This window comes from Lissotriton helveticus, chromosome 5_1 (assembly GCF_964261635.1).
Source record: "Lissotriton helveticus chromosome 5_1, aLisHel1.1, whole genome shotgun sequence".
Classification (NCBI taxonomy): Eukaryota; Metazoa; Chordata; class Amphibia; order Caudata; family Salamandridae; genus Lissotriton; species Lissotriton helveticus.
The window spans coordinates 931,294,607-931,319,898 of record NC_136065.1 but is presented as its reverse complement, the minus strand read 5'-3'; the positions used below and the strand labels follow the sequence as shown (position 1 = coordinate 931,319,898).

At 39.3% G+C, this 25,292-nt stretch overlaps 1 protein-coding gene across 3 annotated transcripts in view; it reads left to right on the top strand.

Annotated features, from left to right (window-relative positions):
• EXOC6 (exocyst complex component 6) overlaps positions 1–25,292 on the top strand; it is a 1,337,279-nt gene that overhangs the window by 509,465 nt on the left and 802,522 nt on the right. For 2 of the 3 annotated variants that reach the window (XM_078643403.1, XM_078643404.1), the window contains exon 8: positions 19,515–19,583. The exons of the other annotated variant lie outside the window; for it this stretch is intronic. In XM_078643403.1, coding sequence (XP_078499529.1) covers positions 19,515–19,583 — 69 coding nt within the window. The remainder of the gene's footprint in view (positions 1–19,514; positions 19,584–25,292) is intronic. 3 annotated transcript variants of the gene reach the window in all.

Here is a 25,292-nt window from a genome sequence, read left to right as displayed (position 1 = left end):
TTTTCATGCAGTTCAGCATAATTGAAGTTTAACCATATATTGACGTTGCCAATGCTGCCTAGGCACTTCCTAGTATCTTCATGCGTGAGCATTTTGAACACAGGTTGCCCTTTCACTGGTGTCAGCTGTAGAAGATCTCCGAAAACAATGATGTGTTTGCCACCAAATAACACATCATACTCTGTTTTGAGAACTTCTTGCATCCTCAAATGCACAAAGGCAAGCATGACATTGGAAACCATGCTTACTTCGTCAATGATAAGAAGTTTCATTTTCCTCAAGATTCTTGAAACTTCAAAACAAGCATCTCCAGATAGCTTGTGATATTCTAATTTGTTGTCATGCTCCACTGGCAGCATCAGTAAACGATGTAAAGTAATCCCTTTAATATTATGTGCTGCCAGTCCAGTTGGAGCAGTGACAACACAAGACAGCGATGACTCTGTCCTTTCCTGCAAATAGCATGAAATTGCTTTAATGAGGAAACTTTTTCCAGTTCCCGCTTCTCCACTCACGTACAGTCGGACAGGCTTCAACGACGTACATGAGCACTCTTTCTTATCATGACTTAATCCATGATCAATTTGCATGGTAACTTCGTCATATATTTTCCTCTGCTCAACGTTGAGTTGCCTTTCCAACTCTTCTAAGTTAACCACATCCTCTTGAGCATGTGCCATGGCTCTTTCCACTTCATTCATAGCAGTGGCAGCTTCATTTTCAATAAGAGGTCCTCCTAGTGGATCCTGACTCAATGAAGCAGAACTCTGACTGTCCTGAGAACTGTCTCTGGCAATCTCGGCTGCAATCGTTGCTTCCTGCTCAATTTCCGCATTCAACATTTCTACATATTTGGGAAAAGCAGGACATTCTATGGTCTCCTTGGCGGCATTGAAAGAGTCTTCGTAACAGAGGAAATCTCCAAGCAGTTCCTCTTCTGCACGCCAAGGCTTGAAAAGTTGCAAAAGTGCTAAATAGAAAAACTCCTTTTTTTCAGGAGATTCGCCACTCAATTTTCGATGGTTTATCAAGTGGCATTTTCTTTGCTTGACCAGACATCCCTCACTTCCTATTACAGCATACACTCCTTTCTCAGTATCTTCTTTGATGTTCCTCTTGAACATGTAATTTTGCAGAACCTCATACAGACAAACATTCTCTAGGTGACTGCTTCGATTTGGATAATATGTATCCAACATGTTTGTCTTCAAAATGTCGGTACTGTTTGGCTCCTTTTCCGCCAAATACTCAATTTCCCGCACAGGTTTGAGAACTCGATTACGCGTTGCAGCAAGACCAAGACTCGCCCAAACGATACTCCTGGACTTGGCATAGAGACTTGCTGAAGACAACCGGTCAGAACATTCGTACGCTCCGATTTCTCGATGCGACAACATCTTCAGACTGAAACTGTACAACTTCTTGCTGAGGCTCTTTTCATGGGAAATGTCCTCCCACATATCCTTCAATTCTGTCTTCTCTTTTTTGGTGATGTAAGACGTCACATACCGAGCCACAGCCATACAGTTATCAGCCACAAACTGTATATCCATGTTAGCATTCCACATGGACAAAATCACCGGGTTGTAGTCGTTGATGTACTTGGACTCTTCGTTCCTCTTCAAATTGTATGTGTTTTTAGGTGATTTCTTCATCACATTGTGTCGCAGCGAAGACATCAAACTGTTTACTCTTCCTTTAGAAATCACCGGTCGTGGAAAGCCGAAACGACATTTGGTGTAGAACTTGTCTTTGTTTCGGAATTTACGTCGGCAGTACTTTCCACATCGATGGCTTTGGAAACGCAGAACTTTTTCTCTTAGGCTTTTCTTCTCCTTTGCGTTTGGAACAGCACACGTAGAATACTGTTGGATGAAACTCATCACTGAGTCTTCTGGATCCGTTCCAAATTTAGGTGCATCCTTGATCCACAGCAACATATGTATATGAGGAGCACCTCTTGCTTGGTACTCCTTTCTCCAGAAGAAATCCAACACCTCTCCAAGAGGTGGATTCTTCTTATTCATGATGAAAGACATCATAGCTTCAAATCTATGATTGAAGTACCTACATACATTGACTGGATCCAAAGAGCACAGTTCTCCGTCCAAAGAGCACAGTTCTCCGGGTGTCTTGAATTCGATGTTTTCTACGTTAGCATTTGCCTCTCGTAGAAATTCAAGTAAGTCTTCCCAGCCATACTCGGCACAGCTCAGAGTGAGAAACCATGTGGGAGTACCTAAGTTCCTCAGCATACATTTTAAATCACCATGACGACGGTACCAGTACCACGCTGACACGCCATGAGATTAATCAGGTGAGAATCCAAAATACTATCTTGGACATTCACTTTATCCATAAAGTCACTTGCAGAGATGTTTTGCATGTGTATACCACTTTTCAAGATGTGGTTCACTGCATATGACAGTCCAGACAGATCGCTTTCAAACAGGAGATGAAACAAATAGGGAATGCATTGTCGAAACCTAGCATCTCCTGCATACAATCGCAAAGTCCGGTATTCAGAAGCAGGAATTTGATGAGGTCGCTCATCATATCTTCCTCCCTGACCTGTTGGAAAAAGCTGTGGGAAACACCGAGCTTCCAAACTTTCCTCCCAAACACTAATGGGACTCCCTTTGGCTTGTTTCATTTGAAACAACTCAATAGCATTCCCCATGACTTCCTTCGAATGCAAAGGATGAACACTATAATGTTCATATATTTCCTCACTAGTAGAGGGTTCTACTTTCTCAATTTGACCAGCACACAAATCGCTATCCTCTTCCTCACTTACTTCCTCTTCTGCAACATATACATTCTTATAGTATTTATTATTTTTTTTCAAATACAATGTTGCCTTTTTAACTTTCCTAACATCTACTAAATCTTGCCATATTTTCTTATTCTTTGTCGGAACCCCATTAACTAAGATAACCAGAGGTTCCTCTTCCACTTTTTCTACTCCAATTGTGTTAATGTTTTTCTTGAAATCTAGAGGCAAATAAACAACTCTTCCCTTTAATCCTCTCTGTAAATCTGATGGAGGCAATTTCCCTGTCTTTGGCTCCATTCTTACAATAGCCTGAAAGGGATGGATACTTTGAATCAAAATAGATTCATAAGTATTTAAGTCCTTCAATTCAGAAGGAATCTCAACCAATTCCAGATTATTATGAACTGCTCTAGCAGGCATCTGGTTTTGTTTTAATTTGTTACAACAATAAGTACACACACGTTGATCCAATCCCAAATCAAAACAATTTTCTACCATCAAGTATGTTGCAAAATCCTTCCATTCACTATTATTTTCCCTTTCACTTTTTGCATATAAATCCACTAACTTAGTCTGATTCTTATAATAAGTGCGTCTACAACACACACAAGTGAAATTAGGCCTCTCACTTGATTTCATGTCAAACGTCGCAATTTCCCTCTGGAAATTATCTGTACTGGAAACATGTACACTATCTTCCAAATGACCCTCTACTTCTTGCTCAATTTCAACATTCTCCTCTTTACTTCCAAAGTAACAAAACTCAATTTCTTCACATATATTCTTCACATCTATTTCAGAACCATGCAAAAGAGCAGCGCATAATTGTTTCAGCATAATTGCTGGACTCTTAGCATAATACAACAGTCTAACTAACTTCCTCACTTTGTTATGATGCACTGCTAGCATCCTGAAGTGATGAAAAACACTCTGGCATACTCTCCTGGAAAGACAAGCCAGTGAATGACCATGCAAACCTGTCACTTCTCTTACTCTGCAAGGATCTAATTCTTGCAACAACCTCATTTTCTGCTTCAAACTTTTTTTGTTAAATGACCGTACAAAATCACAAAGCAAATTGATGGAATCCTGTCGCACACTGCAAATACTACAACACTTCCAGGTGTACACAGGACCCTTAGCACGTCTTCCTAAAACCTCATTACCTAACAACTCTTCTGCCTCTGTTGTCACAAGTTTTTCTTTTTCAACTGGACAACCATCTTTCACTTCATAAGCACGACCACTGATGTCAACTGCATGCACCAAATCATTATCCTGGAAATAACTCTCTTCATTAAAAAATGCCTCACAGCTTGAACTATGTATCCATTCTCCAGAAAAAACTTCACAAAAATTACTACGATTAACTATTCTCTTCCATCTACTATTTCTTTTGAAATCAAAAATTGCCTTGTTTAGCTTCCTAATTCTATTGATTATCAAAATAAATAACTTACGTTTAATTTCAAATGCCTGATCAATAACTTTCTCAACTTTTTTTTTTCTCTTATAAAAAACTAGTTTCTGTTGACCTTTCTTAATATTTTTTAACAAATTGCCAATTATCCTGTTACGGAACATTCGTTTACGAATCTCCCTAAACTGTTGTTTCCTTCTACTATCATGCACAGATTTATCTCTTGCTCTAGCAGTAACATTTTCATTTGTCCTTTTCTTTCCATTTGATTTACTTCTCGTGTTATGGATTGAAACATTTTCTGTAGTAATATTTTTTTTATTACAAATATTTCTTATGAAATATTTAGAGCTCTTACCCGGTGCTTTCTTCGTGGCTTGAGAAATCTTTTTGTTAGAGGACTGCTGCGTTTTTTTTTTCTCCTGCTGTCTTTGACGTTTTGCAGCCTTTATCTGTCTTAGTACTGTAGGCATATTGAAATCTTGAAATGATCTGCAGTTGAATCTGAGGAAAAATATAATAAAAAATGTTAATAAACATTATTATCAAACAGTAAATCAGTAATAGTGATCAAAAACATAACACACTACTTGACATTTTAATTTGAAGATTTTTTAGTCATTGCCATTTTTACAATACAGAAATACCAGAAAAGAAATGACATTTATATTTATGTTACCTATGCTATTTTATATGTGAATCTGATCTAATTTTATGAGCATATTTTAATATTTTATTGAAGACACTACACATAACCTGTTTTTGAAGGTGTCTTTATTTTTAAATTAAACGGTTTACCTTTTTACTTTTTATTGATTATAAATTTTAAAAATAAATGTTTATAATTCCAAAGGCTCAAGCAGGTCAGCTTCCCATCCTATATCATATAATTCGGACAAATCTGCATCCTCATCACGCTCTTCTTCATCCTCAGGATTTAAATCATCCAAGGGATCAACATCCACTGATGTTTCAATTACGAGTTCAATGATGAGGTCAAAATCAACTGATTGCTGATTGTCGCTCATGTTGATGTTGTCTTTATCTTTAAAGAAAGATAACAACAATGAGATGTTGCAGAGTAAGAAACAAATCTCAGAGATTATAATAGTAAAATTGTTTAACAAGATTAACATTTTGCAGCTATTATTTAGCCATGTCCAGCAATGCTGAGCAGGTGAAGCCTATGTCTAATTTTTCACTGAACAGGACTCATCTCTTCTTAACCTTGGATAAGCCTCAACGACTCTGTGTCCCCTGCACATACTCAAATGTTAAAGTGCAGATTTATATTAAATGGCACATCCCCAGGCATGCACCAGTTAATGTGCACCACTGCTTTACCACCCATGGTGTGCCGCATTTACAATCAGATAGGAGAAAGCTGCGTCAAAACCCTGCGCCTGATTGAAGCTGGCATAGGTCTTGACGCAGCATTGTGCAGATGGGACACCCCTGAGCCTTGCTGGAGCTGCATCGCACTTGCGATACAACTCCAGCAATGCACCACCTTTACGGCACAGATGCGTCACGCATCTGTGCCGTTTTTGCCCCATGCTGCGCCACATTGTAAATGCAGCACAACATGGGTGGCGGAACAGTGGCGCAGGATGACTGTCACATCCCTGGTGATGCGCCAGTCATCATAAATCTATCCCTAAGCTTCTTATCTTGTTACAGATGAACTGCCATATGTATCATCAAAATATTTTACATTTTCTAAATAGCGAATTTTAAGGAATAAATAGCGATTCTTTACCATTCCTAATTTGCGATGAGCAAATTGCTAATTGCAAGTTACCCATTCATTTCCATGGCCTAGGAGGCTAATATGAATGAAGGTTTAATTTGCGATTAGCAATTTGCTCATCACAAAGTAGGAATTTTTCCAAGGGTGCAGGGGTGTCTCAAGAACACCTGCTGCACCCCTGAAAAACAAATTTAGGGGCATATGGCACACATACATGCCTTAAGGGCATGTGTTGGCGTCATATGGCACCTTTTCTTTTTTTGAAAAAAAGCTTTTTGAAAAGAATTCACAAATTACCACTAATTTACCACAATAGTTTCCAAATCCTTAATGTCATTTTTTACATAGTTTTTGTTTGATACATTGCATTTAAGTAGTCACAAAATTTACAAATGCTTCAGTGCAATCGCAAAATAAGGAATAGCAAATTTTGCTACTCCTTATTTTGCATCAAAGTTGTTTGATACATACCATTTGTCTAATTAACATTCGCAAAGGCCGAAATTCATAGAATTTTGATCTTTGCAAATGCTAATTAGCTTGATACATATGGCCCCAAGTGAGGCCTGTCTTGCGACATGGTGCATCTTTTGCATTACTGCTGATTGGGTTTTATGTGGTACGTTTTTTTTTTACACTATGACATATCTGCCTAAATGCATCAATTTTTAATGTTGTCACCTCATAGCAAATATTATGCACCACCGCTGCATCATAAAAGTGACGCACAGTGGCAGAAAAAAGGCATACACCTATCATAAATCTATCCCTAGCATTTTAAATGATTAATCCAGGATGACAATAAAGTGTGTCCTATCCAGAGGTTTGTTTAAGGTGAGGCCTACTCAGGATTGCAGATTAAAGTTACGCTTGATGAAGAATACAGAGGAGATAATACATATAAAGGACTACCAATGAAGTAAGTAATGTGCACTTTATTGCGCCAGTCATCATAAATGTATCCCTAAGCTTCTTATCTTGTTACAGATGAACCACCATATGTATCATCAAACTATTTTGCATTTCCTAAATAGCAAATTTTAAGGAATAAATAGCAATTCTTTACTATTCCTAATTTGCAATGAGCAAATTGCTAATTGCAAATTACCCATTCATTTCCATAGGCTAGGAGGCTCATAGGAATTAATGTTGCAATTTGTGATTAGCAATTAGCTCATCACAAAATAGGATTTTTTTCAAGCGTGCAGGGGTATCTCAAGAACACCCTGCTGCACCCCTGAAAAAGAAATTTGGGAGCACATGGCACACCTACATGCCCTAATGGCATGTATGGGCGTCATATGGGACCTTTTTTGTTTTGTTGAAAAAAATGCTTTTTGAAAAGAATTCGCAAATTACCACAAACTAGAAGTTGGTGGTAGTTTCCAAATCCTTAATATCATTTTTTACATATTTTTTTTTTGATACATTGCATTTAAGGAATCACAAATTTTGAATTATTGACATTTTAAGTAATTTCCACATGTGCAGTGTTTTCAAAATATAATTTGAAAATCGTTTTTGGGGAAAAGTAATGGTTTGCAAATTTATGACAAGGACATAATGGTGTATGCTTCTCTATAAGGCATTTCAGTATCTCTAATGTCATTTTTCCCATATTACATTATAAGACCTTTCCCCATGAAGCACATTCCTTGTAAATATGCTCCCACCTGTGCATTGCAAATTTAGATTTTGACTGTTTCAGACACATAGCCATGTTGAAAGTGACCCAAAAAAATTTGCAAACGTTTTAAAATAACACATTCATGTGTCTTAAGGACATTTTAAGTCATTTCCCCATGGACAATGTTTTCTAAGTGGCACAAAAGAGGTATACACCTATCATAAATCTGTCCCTAGCATTTTAAATGATTAATTCAGGATGACAATAAGATGTGGCCTATCCAGAGGTTTGTTTAAGGTGAGGCCTACTCAGGATTGCAGATTAAAGTTACGCTTGATGAAGAATACAGAAGAGATAATTTATTGTAAAGGCCTACCAATGAAGTAAGTGATTTCTACTTCATTGCGCCAGTCATCATAAATGTATCCGTAAGCTTCTTATCTTGTTAGACATCAACCGCCATATGTATCATATAACTATTTTGCATTTCCAAAAAAGCGAATTTTAAGGAATAAATAGCGATTCTTTACCATTCCAAATTTGCTTTGAGAAAATTGCTAATTGCAAATTACCCATTCATTTCCATGGGCTAGGAGGCTCATATAAATGAAGGTGCAATTTGCGATTAACAATTTGCTCATCACAAATTAGGAATTTATTCCAAAGGTGCAGGGGTGTCTCAAGAACACCCTGCTGCAACCCTGAAAAAGAAATTTGGGGGCATATGGCGCACATACATTTTAACAACATTCCTTTACCTCAACAACGATTTTCAAATCATAACTTCAAAACACTACACATGGGAAAATTACTTAAATTGTCCTTAAGACACATAAAAGCGTTTTTTGATTGGCTTTCCTGCATGGTAGGGTCACTTTTAACATGGCTATGTAACACAAACATTCAAAATCAAAATTTTCCATGCACAGGTGGGAGCATATTTACAAGCAATTTGCGCCACAAAGAAAGGTCTTACATTAAAATGGGAAAAATAACATCAGGGACAGTCAATTGCCTTATAAAGAACCATACACCATTATGTCCTTGTCATGATTTTATAAACAATTCCTTTTCCCCAAAAACGATTTTAAAATCATAATTTCTAAACACTGCACATGGGAAAATGACTTAAAATGTCATTAAAACACATGAAAGCGTTTTTTGATTGCTTTCCCAGCATGGTTTAGTCACTTTTAACATGGCTATTTAACACAAACATTCAAAATCTAAATTTTCCATGCACATGTGAGAGCATATTTACAAGCAATTTGCGCCACAGAGAAAGGTCTTACACTAAAATGAGAAAAATAACATCAGGGACAGTCAATTGCCTTATAAAGAACCATACACCATTATATCCCTGTCATGAATTTAAAAACAATTCCTTTTCCACAAAAACGATTTTCAAATCATAATTTCTAAACACTGCACATCAGAAAATGACTTAAAATGTCATTAAAACACATGAAATCATTTTTTGATTGGCTTTCCAGCATGGTTGCGTCACTTTTAACATGGCTATGTAGCACAAACATTCAAAATCAAAATTTTCCATGCACATGTGAGAGCATATTTACAAGCAATTTGCGCCACATAAATCATAATTTTCTCATTAAAGCACACTATTCTCTATCTAAAGTAAAGAAATATTTTCTCACCTTAGCAAATACTTTGAGTTTGAAAACAGTCTCAGAAACACACCAATTTGTCTTCAGCAGAGCAAAAGGTATGCACTCCAGAGTCTGCAGCTATCAAAAGCACAGAAATGCTGTAATTCTTCACACATATTTCTCATGTCACCCAATCAAAACTCTTCCCTCATTTTTTTTCAAATGAAAACCCTTCCCCCTCTGCCCTTTCTGCCTATTTTCCATAGCAACCACCTCTTGGAGAAACTCTGGTGTTTGCAAGTTCACACAACAATGTTGCAATTGAACTCTGAACTCTCAGTGCACCTGCATATCCAGTGCTTTCTTTCATTTAATGATTTTTTATTGACCACTCAAAATACATCTTTCAAACAACACATCTGTACACCCTAACTTTCTGTTTTCATCAATCAAAATCCACCAATCACTGTTACTGCTTCATAAACACAGAAACTCCACAGTTTTTTTCATTTCAAACTCTAATTTTTTCAACTGCCATTTCATTGCCACACTTCATCTGACTGCAGGAGAACCTTCTCTCACCATGTTTTCTGTCTGGATTGTTGGTCATAGTTATATTCACTGGGCTCAAAGGTACGTTGAAAGCAGGAATTTACCTAACCTCAATTTACAAGATGTGGAAATTAAGTGGTTTGGCCACAGAGGATTAAAATGTCACCAATTGATACCATTGGTGAAGACCTTTATGCATTTGCCAAAACCTGACCTGTTAATTGTGCACTGTGGAGGTAATGACTTGGGCACTTTGACTGGTGTAGGTCTGGAAATGCTTTTAAAGGACACCTTTGAGCAATTAATGGCACTTTTTCCTCAGACTGCCTTGGTATATTCAAATATATGCCAAAGACAGAAATCGAGGTGGTCAAACCAATTTTGTCCACAAATTGAGAAGTCGAGGAAGCATGTAAACAAATCTGTTTCAGCTTACATGAGAGACCATGGAATGGGCTCCCTGTACAACAATAACTTGCGTTACTACATGCAAGATATCTACAGAGGAGATGGAGTTCACTTCTCAGATGAGGGCAACAGAATTTTCACTCTGAATTTAAAAATGTGCATTGGTACCTACTTATAAGTACCTAAATGTACCATAAACCCAAAAGCTCTTCTCAGAGCTACCCTACATCTGATCACTCACAATTATTATTTAACTCTAACATTTTTCACTAATTTTCAACAAAGTACGCTCCCCGGGGCGCTACCCGGTACGCGAACCGGGAGCTAACCTCGCGAAATTTTTTAAAAAAATGTTTTTTTTTTCGCACATATAAACCTCCTCAGCCACCCTCAGAAAACCTAGGGGGTCAAGATAAGTCTACCGTGCCCCCTTCTACCCATTCTGAACATTATTTGCCCTCCATCTTGTATCTTAATTCGACCGAAACACAAAATGGTGGACTCCCGGAACGCTTAAGGTACGCGAACCGGGGCGCTCAACGGTTCGCGTACCGGGTCGCTCCCTGGGAAGCGCACCATCAAAAAAGGTGGGAAAGTAGTTCACAGAAAAGCCACTTGAGACAATTTCACCAAATATAGATTAGCTCATACTACATACCAATCCCTACCATTTTCACAAATTTGATTGGAATTCCATTTAGCCATTTAGCCTGTAGACCTCTCTAAATACCGTGAGGTAAATTACTTCACAAAACACATCTGAAATGTTGGAATTGACAACCAATTAAAATGTTACTTTCATTTTCTACTTTTTTTACCTGACATTTGATTGGTTATGTACCCGAATATATATAAAGGAAGAGAAGGAAACACAGCCATTTTGACTACTACTTCCTGGTGTACATTTCAATAGGATTTTCATTAATAACTTCAACTTCTTTTTAAAGGTAAGTTGTTATTTTTAAAACTGAAGTATATTGTGCACTTTAAGTTAATATGGCAAACTTTTTCTGTTAGTTATATACTATCCCTCTGTAGTACTTATAAATTTAGATACACTTTTTTATATTCCTACTTCCACTCTGATACTATACACTGCCCAAAGATAAATTCTCTGTTAAAAACTACCTATCTAAAATTAATCCCAACAGTGCCCTACCTCTACTAATATATATTTTTTTTATGCAAATTTCAGGGAAAATGGAAAGTGAACAAAACATTTCATTTGAAATTGTCCTTCCAGAGTCCAACACAGAAATCATTGATCCAAATGAGATTGAATTTATGGATGAAACTTGGGACCAAGAACTACTGCAATGTGTACAAGCAGTAGATAACCTCCTTGCAAATGAGGACATTTTACAACCTCAGAGACTACAATCTATATTCCATGATTATTATGAAATTTCTGACAATGAAATGTTAGAAAGTTTAATAAATTATGAAACACAATAAAAAAAGCTTAAAAAATAAAAAAAAATAAAAAATAATCAACAAAACCAACAATCAATTAACATACAGCATTTGAAAAGTCTATCATTTATTTTTCATTGTGGTACGCTCCCCAGAACGCTTCCCGGTTCGCGTACCGGGCGCTAACCACGAAAAAAAACAAAAAAAAAATCTTTTTTTTTTTGCTTCGCGGGGCCCCTTTAAAACCTCCACATTAAACCTAGGGGGTCAGCGAGGATCTACTATGCCCCCTTATAGTTATTTCCCCCTTTGTTTTGGCCTCCTCTTGTCTCTCGATCCTACCGAGAGACAAGATGGCGGCCGCTCCGGACTGTTTAGAATGTTGACAGACACCGGAAAGCCAATCAGCTTCGCTACGCGAAGTTCCGATACGCTTAAGGTCCGCGAACCGGGGCGCTGCCTGGTCCGCGCTTACAGATATATATCTTTTTTTAAACGTTAATTTCTCAAAATCCACTGGAGCACATATATTGAGACCTACAAAAGGCACATCGGGCTACCAGTCCCTACAATTTTGCCAAGTTTCGTGCAAATCCATTCAGCCGTTCGGGCTAAAAGTGAGGCTAACCGCCCTATGGAAAACTCAATGTTAAAAACACGTTTTGGGACCCCCCTTTTTTCTCGGCCCCCCCTGGACGAACCCCCCCCAAATTTTCAGGGGCTGCTCAGAAACAAAATGTTCCATTTTCCTGAAAATTTCAGCCAATTCCGTCCACAAACGCCAAAGTTATTAGACATAGAATTTTCAAAAATCCCATAGGGAAAAAATCCTAACTATATATACCTACTGGCGACCGCCAGTAGGTAATATATATATATATATATATATATATATATATATATATATATATATCAACTTAACCCAAGTCTGCACAATTCGCGGTGGGCAGTCATCCCGATATGAGACAACATCTTTTTTAATACATAATGTTTACACCATGAAATTTATGGTATGTTTAAAATTATTGGTATTTTTATCCGGGGTTTTGGGTTTCTTATATGGACATAATCTTGTAAATGATAGAAATCATTTGTTTTAGCTGAATTTTTAGATATTAATCTTATATTTAGCAAGTATAATGATTTTTATCCGGATGAATTTTAAACAATGTATTTGTATTTCACTTGTGATGAATTCCCCGGGATTATCCCGTCATTTCCAGTGTACAAGTATGTCTTTTATGTTTTCTCTGACAACTTGTGCTTCATGATTGATTCAACCAATCACGTTTATTGTAAATTTAGCACTTGCACTTTAAATTTTGCTCTCCTTCCCCATGGCGTCATGTGACCAAGGCCTCTGGGCAGGCCGAAACGTTATGCTGGCGAGGTGCGCTTCCACTAAATAGAATTTGAATGCTCACCTGCATATTGGGTCTTCCGCTTTTTTCAACGATTGGGATACCGTGACGAGGGTTCCAGTGGCTGGATAGAAGATTGCAAGCATATATATAATATATATATATATATATATATATATATATATATATATATATATATATATATATATATATATATATATATATATATATTTATATTAGTATATATATATATACATATATATATATATATTAGTATATATATATATATATATATATATTTATATTAGTATATATATATATACATATATATATTTATATTAGTATATATATATATATATATATATATATATATATATATATATATATATATATATATATATATATATATATATATATATATATATTAGTACATATACATATATATTAGTACATGATACATTGTAGGCCAATCTCTACCATTTCTAGCCAACTAACAATTAGGCAATTGCTAAACACAATCAGGTATATAAATGTATGGAACCTGAAAACAGAAAGAGATAGTAAGCAAGAACAGTAGGAAAATTAGAGATTAGTGGAACACCTCACCCCTGTCTGTTCATCCTGTTTCCACTTCGCCAGAGGGGAGTCCGGTTCTCCGGCCGAACCAGGAGACAATGGCAACACTATACGTCCCACCGCCACAGTTGAACGTCTGCCCTGTGCTGAACTTCCACCGAGCAGAACCCTGACACCTCCTTTAGTACCAGTGGAAATGTAAGACGAAGCTCCTGGTGAGCCTCGCCGCCTCGTTCTCATGAGAGCCAGCACCAGCCTGCTCCAAGGCCACGGCATCAGTTGATCAGGCATTTGCTATTGCTTCCAGACAGAGCATGTACATTCCTCTGATAAGAACCAGCTCTCTCTAGTCGGTAAAGTGTGAAAAACAGGAGGAAAGCAAAGCATGCCATCTTCAGCTCTGCAGCTTCGTGCAGGCACAGAAAATGGCCTCAGTCATTAAAAAAATGGAGTTAGTTAAGCCATGCACACAGAAAGTCCCAAAGCAAGATGGGATTGAAAAGCAAGATGACATGAGAGCATGTCAAAGGCAATAGTCAGCACTGCCATAAAGCAAGGTAAAGTTAGAAAACAGAATGCCATTAGACCACGTCAAAGCCAATAGGTCAAAGTCATAATTCACCTAACACAAATAACATTATACACTTAATTCCTCAGTATCCAACATGGAGCACATGTGTGCACCATCACCAACAACACTGCACCTCAACATCCCACACCTTCTATTCTTGGCAAGACTATTCTACTGAAAGACAGCAAGATTATAGGAAAAAAGAGAAGTATGCATATGCAAGACTATCCTACATTAAGACTAAGGTAACATAACACACTAAAGTCAGGAAAGAATGGTGGTGGTTGAGGGTCATCATAGGGTGTCAGACCACAAAAGTTGCTCATTCACTACAGCCCTTTGTTGGGGAATCCAATGTTTAGGAAGCACACTGATGAAGCGCCACAAAACAAAACGGCCAACACAAATTCCACTCAATCCCTTGGAGTCTAACAGCAGTGATGGTCTTAGCCCCTTTGGAGTAGCTAAATGCCAATGCCAATCATATTGAGGTGCCTTTCCGAGCTACAACTAATTTTCCTACCAATCTCATTCACAGCTATGCTGGTATTATAGCTCAACAACAGCATTTATATTGATTTCCTCCCAGCACCAGTTTACAGCATACCTGTCCAGTTAATGAGAATCAGTTGGGCAGGCTTGGACTCAAGCTGAAGAAAGACAAGTCCTCCGTAGCACCATCATGCAAGATGCTTTTTTGGGACCCCTCATAGATGCAGAGGAAGCCAATACATACCATTTGCAGGAAAGGACTAATCAAATTATGCTGGTTAAGAATACGTCCATACAGGAGCTGGATAAGCAGTGGGCTCAAATATCAGGTTCTTTGGATGACTAAGTGCATACCTCGGCCAGAATAAAGAATTATGCCCCATGGTAGTTCTCTGCAAAACATGTGTGAGCAGGTCTGTTGTCTTTCACCACAACGAAACTTTGTTATATCTTCAGATACCTCCGGAAAGACGGGAAGCCTATCTTGAAAAACTTTCAGTCAAAGGACAATGATCCCTAAAATAGAAGAATTTGCACAAAAATGTGCTGGAATTAAGACTGATCAAGAAAGGTCCACAGTCCTTTCAGCTTTGCACAATTCATTTGTTAGAGGTGACCCAAATAGGCAATACCATGTCCATGTTCTATATAAACAAACAGGAAGGCTCAAGATCCAGGTACCTTTGTCAGAGGCTCAAAGTCGTTGGTGTTGTGCCTCAAAACATCACAGCTCCTAGAAGGGCAGAGTGCCTTCTCAGAGTGAATCAGACTCAAGACTGCCAGCAATGGGAGCTGAACAGCAATCTCTTGAAAATATTCAGTGCTTGGGGGAAACCGAAGATCAACCTATTTACCACATGAGCAAACAAGAAATGCCAGTATTATCCAATCAGATATCAGCAGGCAGGATCATGGGGAATGCATTTCAGTTTGCATGGTCTGGGCCTTGTGGATATGCTTTTCTCTCGGTTCCCCAAATCCTAAGAGGAATTACAAAGCTGAAACGGACACCATGTTGAATGATCATGATTACTCCAACTTAACCAAGACTGTATTCATCCTCAGACCTTCTACATCTAGAGGAATGACCTAGCATAAACAGGGGAGTGTGGTGAAGATTTGCATTAAATGTGTTTTTCCTGTATAGGTCAGGATAATCATGGTAGGAGCTTAATGCCATATCACTGCAAAGTACGAAATGGGTAATCATGCCTCTTGGTTATTGTCACGGAAACTGCTAGGAGAATGAATTGAACAAACAAGGAACATCCGAACCCTGCTCGACAACGGGGAAACAGCGGCCCTCATCCTCCTGGACCTCTACCGCAGCGTTCGATACTGTCTGCCACCGCACCCTAGTACAACGCCTCAGCAACGTCGGAATCCACGAGAAGGCACTGGAGTGGATCATCTCATTCCTCGCCGGAAGAACCCAGAGAGTCCGCCTCCCCCCGTTCAGATCCAAGGCCACCGAAGTCATCTGCGGCGTACCACAAGGATCCTCACTCAGCCCCACCCTCTTCAACGTCTACATGAGCCCCCTCGCAGCCATCGCACGCCAACACAACCTCAACATCATCTCCTACGCCGACGACACCCAGCTGATCCTCTCCCTCACCAATGACCCCCCCACAGCCAGAACCAACCTACACGAAGGGATGAAAGACGTAGCCGAGTGGATGAAGAACAGCCGCCTGAAACTGAACTCAGACAAGACGGAAGTCCTCATCCTTGGATCATCACCCTCTGCCTGGGACGACTCCTGGTGGCCCCCTGCCCTTGGCAGCGCACCCAAACCAACGGACCACGCACGCAACCTGGGCTTCATCCTGGACTCCTCCCTCTCGATGACCAGACAAGTCTACGCCATCTCATCATCGTGTTTCAACATCCTACGCATGCTCCGAAAGATCTTCAGATGGATCCCCACCGAAACCAGGAAGACAGTCACCCAGGCACTCGTCACCAGCCGACTGGACTACGGAAACACCCTCTACACCGGAACCACAGCCAAACTGCAGAAAAGACTCCAATGCATCCAGAACGCCTCCGCACGACTCATCCTGGACATCCCCCGACACAGCCACATCTCCGGACACCTGAGAGACCTGCACTGGCTCCCCGTCAGCAAGAGAATCACGTTCCGTCTCCTCACCCACGCACACAAGGCCCTCCACGACCTGGGCCCCAGGTACCTCAACAACCGCCTGACCTTCTACACCCCCACCCGCCAGCTACGATCGACCACCCACGCCGCCGTTCCACGCATTGAAGAGCCACCATGGGAGGAAGATCCTTCTCCCACCTGGCAGCCAAGACCTGGAACTCCCTCCCCATCCACCTCCGCCTTACCCAAGACCACCTCTCCTTCAGGAAGCAACTCAAGACCTGGCTGTTCGAGCAGTAGCGGACCCCCCTCCCCCAAGCGCCTTGAGACCCTCCGGGTGAGTAGCGCGCTATACAAATTTCTTGATTGATTGATTGATTGAGGTAGTAACTGGATTATCCTCCTTGTGTATTTGTTTAATTGGTTAGAATGTAAAAAAAAATCATCTTAACAGTAACCAGCCGTTAGTGCTTCTTTGTGACTTTTAAGTAAATTCTGTCTTGCGTGATAATTTCAAATATGTTTTCCTTTGAACCAGTTGGATGATGCTTTCCTAGCTCTATGCTATCTCACATTCAGAATCCATCTACTTCTAATATTGCCAGATGATCCTCATTGCTGTTGTGCAGCACATAAACAGTGACAATAATGAATGTCTAAAGGAGCATAAAACATTTACATTCTTATGCGAAATATGTAGAATTTGTCATAGTAGTAATGACTTTACATGAACTATGGATATGCCCTAAGCTCAAAATGTATAAGATAAAAAAAATTGAGCATATTATACATTTACTTTGGGCAGATGTCATTCCACCAGTGATCCCAATAAGTAATCTCACTGCAGCCACTGAGTAAAGTCCAGACTTCAATTCCAATATTCATATATGCTAAGATAATAGTTACTACAGAGTCTTTTGAAGGCAGATTTCTCTGATATATTTTGATCACCCACACCCATAATTTTTTGAGCTTGGCTTATTTCCATCAAATGTGCATTATTGTGCTTGTGTATGCTTACAGTCAGAGACATCTTAAGGGCTTTGGAGGCCTCGGGCCAAACGCATTTAGAGGCCCCTGTTTGGAACAGGTTTGAATTTATAATCCAATTTCAGCTCTTTCATGCCCCCTTTGGCCAGGTCAGTGACAGTGCACAGGCACACTAGTCAAATTCTAAATGCGTTTACATCTAATATTCAGGGATAATGACAGTGTGATTTCAATATTGTAACACAGCAGCAGCTCACTAATATTACTGGAAATTATCTCTGTGATATTCTCTCATCTCTCTTATATGAGGTCCTGTTTTGATCTAAAATAACCTTTTTATGGAAGTTGAACGAAACATAAACATTTCTCTACACAATGTCTGTAATAGACCCTCAAAGCACCCACATTAAAATATATTAAAGGAAAACGGTGTTTAAAACAATCTGTTTAAGAATTATTCAATGTCACCAGGGTAAGACTCTCTGCAGAACAGAGCTGGCTCTTTCAGGGGGCCCTGAAAGGCCAGAGCCCACTTTTCCCATACCTTAAAACGCCTCTGCTTACAGTATCCAACATTGTACATTGAGATGTTAAAGTTTTTCATGTAATGTGACCAAGTTATAGTACTATCAATAGGGAAGCCCACCGATCAAGCTTTTTCACAATGCACATCACAAAGCTCTTTGGCATACATCTTCCCAAAAATCATTGTCTGTTTACTGACGTCTCATATCTCCACGTAAGCCATCCAGGAGCAATAGTGAGTAATTGGCCATTTTAATATACAGATTGGTTACATGAGGCAATTCCATGCCGGCATATTGTTAGATATTTGTATTAATATCATCCTTTTGCAGTTGTCTTGCAGCTTTGATTGGTTTCATATTAGGAAACAAATTCCACACTCCCTATTTCCCGAAACAATTTAAGGACAGGCTGAAAGGTCATGTGTCAGTGCTTATGTTTATCAACCCCATACCACCCTGAGGGTAGCATGCTGTTTTGGTGAAGTGACTGTACAGTATCTATGAAGTATAAGAAAATCCCTTTGAGGTTTGTCCACTCTGTTGCCAGAAGGCAGGTTGTGAGATTAGAGACATTATTTCTTCCACTAGTTGACCCATATTCTTGCATATCCTAAATTCCCCATTAATTGGGTTCAGCATATTAGTGCTCTTAAATCAACTCCAAGAGTATATTACTTAGATGCTGTATCGTTTATTAAGCAGTTACAAAATTAACAGCAACAGGTGTGTAGACTGATAAAAGGGATGGAATACCATAGCCCCATCTTTATCTTGCATCACCAGTTTACTGTTGTTCCATCAATTGTCCACCCATGTAAGTTTATTACTGTACTTATTTTTGTCATAAGCTGAATGTAGCTATATTTCCAGGGATTGTTATTCTAGTTCAAAAGTTCTTGCTTTCTTCAACATCCCCTAAATAATAGACTTGGTAATTGGGGCTGGAGAGTATCAGTTTTAAGCCTCACCATCTGAAAATATTTTCTTTTAGCCCTGAAGATGGAGGTATTTAATGGATTTTTCTTCACCAGTGGATAACTGGTTATATTACTGCTTCAACGCTTAGCTTCATTCAATTGTGTTGATTAAGTTCCAGAAATCATTAAAAAAATCTCACTAGACAAATTTGTGATATGTGAATGTTGGTAATAGAACATAATCGGGGAGTATGCTACAAAGGTAAGATTGTAACACTCATCAAAGATAACTAGTTTGCCTAATTGACTAGTAATACATAACACCTATGTTTGTGTGATTGACTAGTAATACGTACACCTAGGGATTTACATTAAATGACAATAAAGCATTGTTTATTTCTGTTTTATTTCGTTCAGGTTTTGACTGCCCAAGATCTGGTAGATTTTTCTCCAGTTTACAGATGCCTGCACATTTATTCAATTTTGGTATGTAGTTGTCTGACCTAAAACATATTTGTGTTTGTTTCTCCGCTGTTTTCTGCTAACAGTTATAGACTATATTTTATTTCAGTCTCTGCGATATCTTGAGGAGCAGCTTGTACTTGTGTTAGCAGTGCCTTAATGTTTGACGTTTGTATATTGTTTATTTAGTACTTTATAAGATTTAAGCCTCTGTAATTGCTGTCCAAATCACCTCCAGATGGAAGTTGTGTCAGAAACCAAACGAAATAAAGGAGTTAACAGCAATTTGTAAACGTAATAACACCAGATTTTGAAATATAATGTGGGCAAAGATCTGTCTGCCCAGAGAAACATTCACTTGCATAATAGGATCAGTGTGGATTTTCTAACGGAGATCAGTGAAGGTTAAGATGTTGCTAAGAAATTGACTCTGCCATTTTCTACTGTGACTGTGAATAAATAAACCCCCAGCCCGCCCTATGTACACATCTCTTCTTACCTATTAGCACTGCTCACTTCCTTGTCAGTCGAGAATAGTTAAATGACTAGGAGACACGTATAAAACCACTATATCGTAGCTCAGGATGAAAAGAAAGGTAGCGGCCTACATTTACTGTGTTTTATTTGATATTTGATTCAATGCTCTACATAATGATAAGCATAACATAACATATAAAAAATTAATCGCTACTAATACTTTAGTATATCAAAAGCAAATAGAGATAAATTAACTAAAAGGTATTTAAACCACCATTGGCTCTTCCAAAATAACTAGTATTTCCTTTCTGGTTGGTTAATTCAAGAGTATGTAATGTCTGACTAAGTCATGATTAGATCGACAGATAATAGAGGGCAGTCGTCTGAAAGAGAATGCTTGTTTAATGCAGATCTGTTGAAATTGAATGTGAGAGTGGTATATTGGCTGATAGGCTCCCACATGGAATGTTGAAAAAGTGTCTGACCTTTTCCAGGCCTTATCCATGCGACTGAGTGTCTTTGAATACGAATACCTTGTTGGTTAGGGGATAGGAGAATGTGCAATTACACGTGTGTTCTTATTTTCCACACACTGAGATTGACATTGTGCAGAGGAGTCTTAAAGTAGTTACTCGGAGATGAAAATACCAGCTAGTGATCTGAAATGCTTTTTGTGACCCTCTGGTTACTCTCCATTCCTATTAGCTGTTTAAGTTTCTTTTCTCCTTTGTTTTGCATTTGTTGTCTTTGTTGAGTGAATATTCTCTTGGAGTATGATTATAGTGGGGTATGCATTGATTGAATGTCATAAAAATAATCCACATCTAGATTTTATTAGAGTGGTCCCTACAATGGTGGGGTTATATAAAAAGAACAAGGGAACCCAGGGCGCAATGTGCTAAGGACCTTGGGTAGGTATTTATTTTAAAGGAACAATGGTCCTTAGGCAAGGGGAAGAATGTTTACAAGGATAAATATAGACTAAATAGAACTATATTGCTGGAAAACAAGTCCAGCCGGACAGTTTTAATATCTCAATGAAAATTATTCACAAAAGAAATTTACACAGAGTGTGGTGGAAGTGGGACACCAGCCGATGTCCGACTAACCCAATAGACACACATACACAACATACAAAGGTAATAGGCAAAAAATGGTCATCAAAATAACATAAATTATAGACAGATGATCCGCAGTATACACATATGCATGAGCAATTGTTGTCAACTATGCAATTAGTGCATCTCTGGTCGACGACGTTTCGAACCATAACACATTTTGGTTCATCCTCAGGACAGTCAATTAATGCCTAAAGAAGTGACAATCTAAATTTTGTCCCACTTATGAACAATTACATATGCCAACAACAGTTATTAGAATCATATAGTAACAAAAATGAAAACAGAAATGAGGGGGGGGGGGAAGGAGACAAAAGGGAATAACACATGTCAGTTAAATGAGCACTTATTGTGACTGATTGAAACTTGTAAAAACCTTTTAAAAAAAACTTTTTGGTTGTGCCAGACTCATTGTATCATGCCCCACTTATTTTGTGACAAGCTCATGCCATGACATGCCGTAGTGACAACAGTGGCTTTGTGGCGTGCAATCAATTTGCATACAATGTGCTGAAAGATTGACTATTTCCGGCGCTGTAAACCAACAGATTTGAGGCTTTGAGTGAAACGATCTGCGCACGGACATGTTGGTAGTCTTAAAGAATATTGTGTTGTGAGGACTCATGCAGGGTCGGTGAGGAATTGAAGCTAAACCCGTGCAGAGGTGACCTGTCTGTACTCGCCGTGATCATAAAGTCAGCGAGCAACAAGCGAGCAAACCCGTGAAGGGCTTACCTATGGGGCAGAGCTAACGCTGTGTTTTAGCTCAAGGTCAGAGATTACTGCCAGGAACGGATAAATCACTTGAGGCTTACCAAGCGGCAAGTCCTCCGGAATTATAATGATCTGAGAGTGAAAAAGGGGGGGGGGAAAGTTAAGGATAGGCGGGCTTCAAGTGGTATCACACTAGCGAATAACATACACACAATGTGTGCTTACCAGCAGGGTCGGAGCCCGAGAAATAAAATCTACGGAAGGAACAGGGAGAGAGGAATGAATAAGTAGCCAAGGGTCGGGTCTGTGCAAGTCAGGTCGAAAAGGTGACAGCAGCGGACTTACCGGAGTTGCCAAGCGTAGGTCCACAATGGGGGTCCTTACGGGGGGAGGAGGATCCTTCACAGCGCGCGCAAACGGCGTCTTTGCAGATTATGACAGTAGGTGCCGATCACATGGGAACAGGCATCCAATGGGAGTGCGCCTGGGAGAATCGGCCATTTTGAGATGGGAAAGAAAAACGAGCCGATGTGATTCCATTGTGCACGAAGTGGGGGCCAGGTGCTTCATGTGCTGATAGTGCAATATATTTAAGGAATATATTTTAATTATAAATTACAAATTAGTGCACAACCATTTATAATAAATTATAAATTACAAATTAGTGTACAACCACGAAGACAATTACATAGTCAGTCACAGTCCAGATGGGCAATACTATGCTTCGCGCATGGTTCTGGTAGAGGTGTATAGTACACAGTTGGAAGGCCTGGACAAGAATCAAGCAACAGCTGTTATAAAAGGCCAAAAGTTTAACAAATTACATCTTCATAAGAAGCAGCTATAGCGCAATGGAAAGTACAATAGTCTAGATCAAAGAGGTCCAATCCTCAGCACGATTCAAGCCAGTGTGCAAGCTCTTGGTCTTTAATATCCAGCGCAGTTCTTCTTTATTGAGTAGCTGCTGTAGATTGCCACCACGGGTTGGAGGTTTGATCACAGAAATCACAGTCCAAGTAAAGTCCAGCTCAGTGTGCGACAGTTCAGTGAAGTGTTGCACAAGAGGAGCATTAGGGGTACTGCAACGTATTCTGCTCCTGTGTTGGCACATTCGTGTGCGTACTTTCTGAGTTGTTTGCCCTATGTAGATCCTGGAACATGGACAGACAATAGCATAAATCACGTTTGTGCTGTTACAATTTGAGAACTCCCTACGATCATATCTGATATTCTGATGTGTGAATTCTTTGCCTTCAATGGTACTGTCACACATGGAACAGTTGCCACATTTCACGTGCCCAGTAAGTCTAGGTAGTCCCCACAGTGTGTCAATTGTGGACATATGAGCAGGGGACGGTAATTCAATTCCTCACCGACCCTGCATGAGTCCTCACAACACAATATTCTTTAAGACTACCAACATGTCCGTGCGCAGATCGTTTCACTCAAAGCCTCAAATCTGTTGGTTTACAGCGCCGGAAATAGTCAATCTTTCAGCACATTGTATGCAAATTGATTGCACGCCACAAAGCCACTGTTGTCACTACGGCATGTCATGGCATGAGCTTGTCACAAAATAAGTGGGGCATGATACAATGAGTCTGGCACAACCAAAAAGTTTTTTTTTAAAAGGTTTTTACAAGTTTCAATCAGTCACAATAAGTGCTCATTTAACTGACATGTGTTATTCCCTTTTGTCTCCTTTCCCCCCCCCTCATTTCTGTTTTCATTTTTGTTACTATATGATTCTAATAACTGTTGTTGGCATATGTAATTGTTCATAAGTGGGACAAAATTTAGATTGTCACTTCTTTAGGCATTAATTGACTGTCCTGAGGATGAACCAAAATGTGTTATGGTTCGAAACGTCGTCGACCAGAGATGCACTAATTGCATAGTTGACAACAATTGCTCATGCATATGTGTATACTGCGGATCATCTGTCTATAATTTATGTTATTTTGATGACCATTTTTTGCCTATTACCTTTGTATGTTGTGTATGTGTGTCTGTTGGGTTAGTCGGACATCGGCTGGTGTCCCACTTCCACCACACTCTGTGTAAATTTCTTTTGTGAATAATTTTCATTGAGATATTAAAACTGTCCGGCTGGACTTGTTTTCAAACAATATAGTTCTATTTAGTCTATATTTATCCTTGTAAACATTCTTCCCCTTGCCTAAGGACCATTGTTCCTTTAAAATAAATACCTACAATGGTGGGGAGCACCCAGTGTTCTTTAAATACCCCTTACACACCAAAAGGACCCTTGGTGTCAAGCTTCATCATTGGGGTCTTTGCACCCCTCTACGGGATGCGGCGTGCTGCTAACCGGCGACTACGCGGGAGCACTTTTATTATTTGGCTATGTGTGGTGCATGTGAGGTTTAGTGTGTATAAGTGAGTGGTGGGTTCTGAAGAGTGACAAAGTGAGGTTAAAAAGGTACCTGGCACGTGAGGTCTACAAAATCTTTAATGGGCCCCCGTACTGGTACTGTTAAAAGGGTGATTATGAGGTATTTTGTATGTTAATGTACAACACCTCGTGTGTGCGCCCACATGTTTCGAAGCTAGACTTCTTCTTCAGGACGGGGTGCACAGATCCCCATCTTACTCACGTCCCTCGAAAATTTCGGATCGATTACAGAAAAGTGATGTTAAACTAAAAAAGGCTAGTATGTGCCTACTTGTCTATTCAGAGGTTTCTGCATTGAAAACTTGCTGCCAAAGTCATGGTTGGCACCATGACCCTCCAAACGGTGGGGTTGTAGTGCTATTGAGCACCTGCTACACGGGAATTCCTGCGCCTTACTCACCCCAACTCCCCAATTCCTGCTCCTTACTCCCCCCAACCGCGGTTCCGCTATCAGCGGAGCCGCGGTTGGGGGAAGTAAGGCGCAGGAATTCCCTGTAGCAGGTGCTAAACGTATAGACATCTAAAATCAATATCTCTTAAATGATTTTAACTTTTTACCCACTTATTCAAAGTTATTAATCTAAATAGAGCATGACGTAATCACAGGTACGCTTTGTATATTTTATTCCTTAAAGGCAGAGTTCATATTTGAATGCTTGTTCTATGTGTAGGTTCGATCCGAGGGCAAGAAAGCTGTAAAATCTTCCACAGCTCAACACAACTCTCACTTTGATTTAATTTTATAGGATGTTGTACAAAGGTTTTTACTTTGCTGCACTGTGGTTCCATGCTAGTGGTAGAAATGGTATACTAATGAGGTTAACATAAGATAACATTTCAGGCACATTAAAATGTAGATTATTATTATGGTTTTTATTATGAGCTCATTTTATGAATGACACGACTTTGAATGGCTGTATGACTTTGTTTATCTTTTTTAAACCATGGGTATCCAAGCGCGTGCTTTTTGTCACTGCCTGTTTACTACAGGACGGAGCTTACATTCCC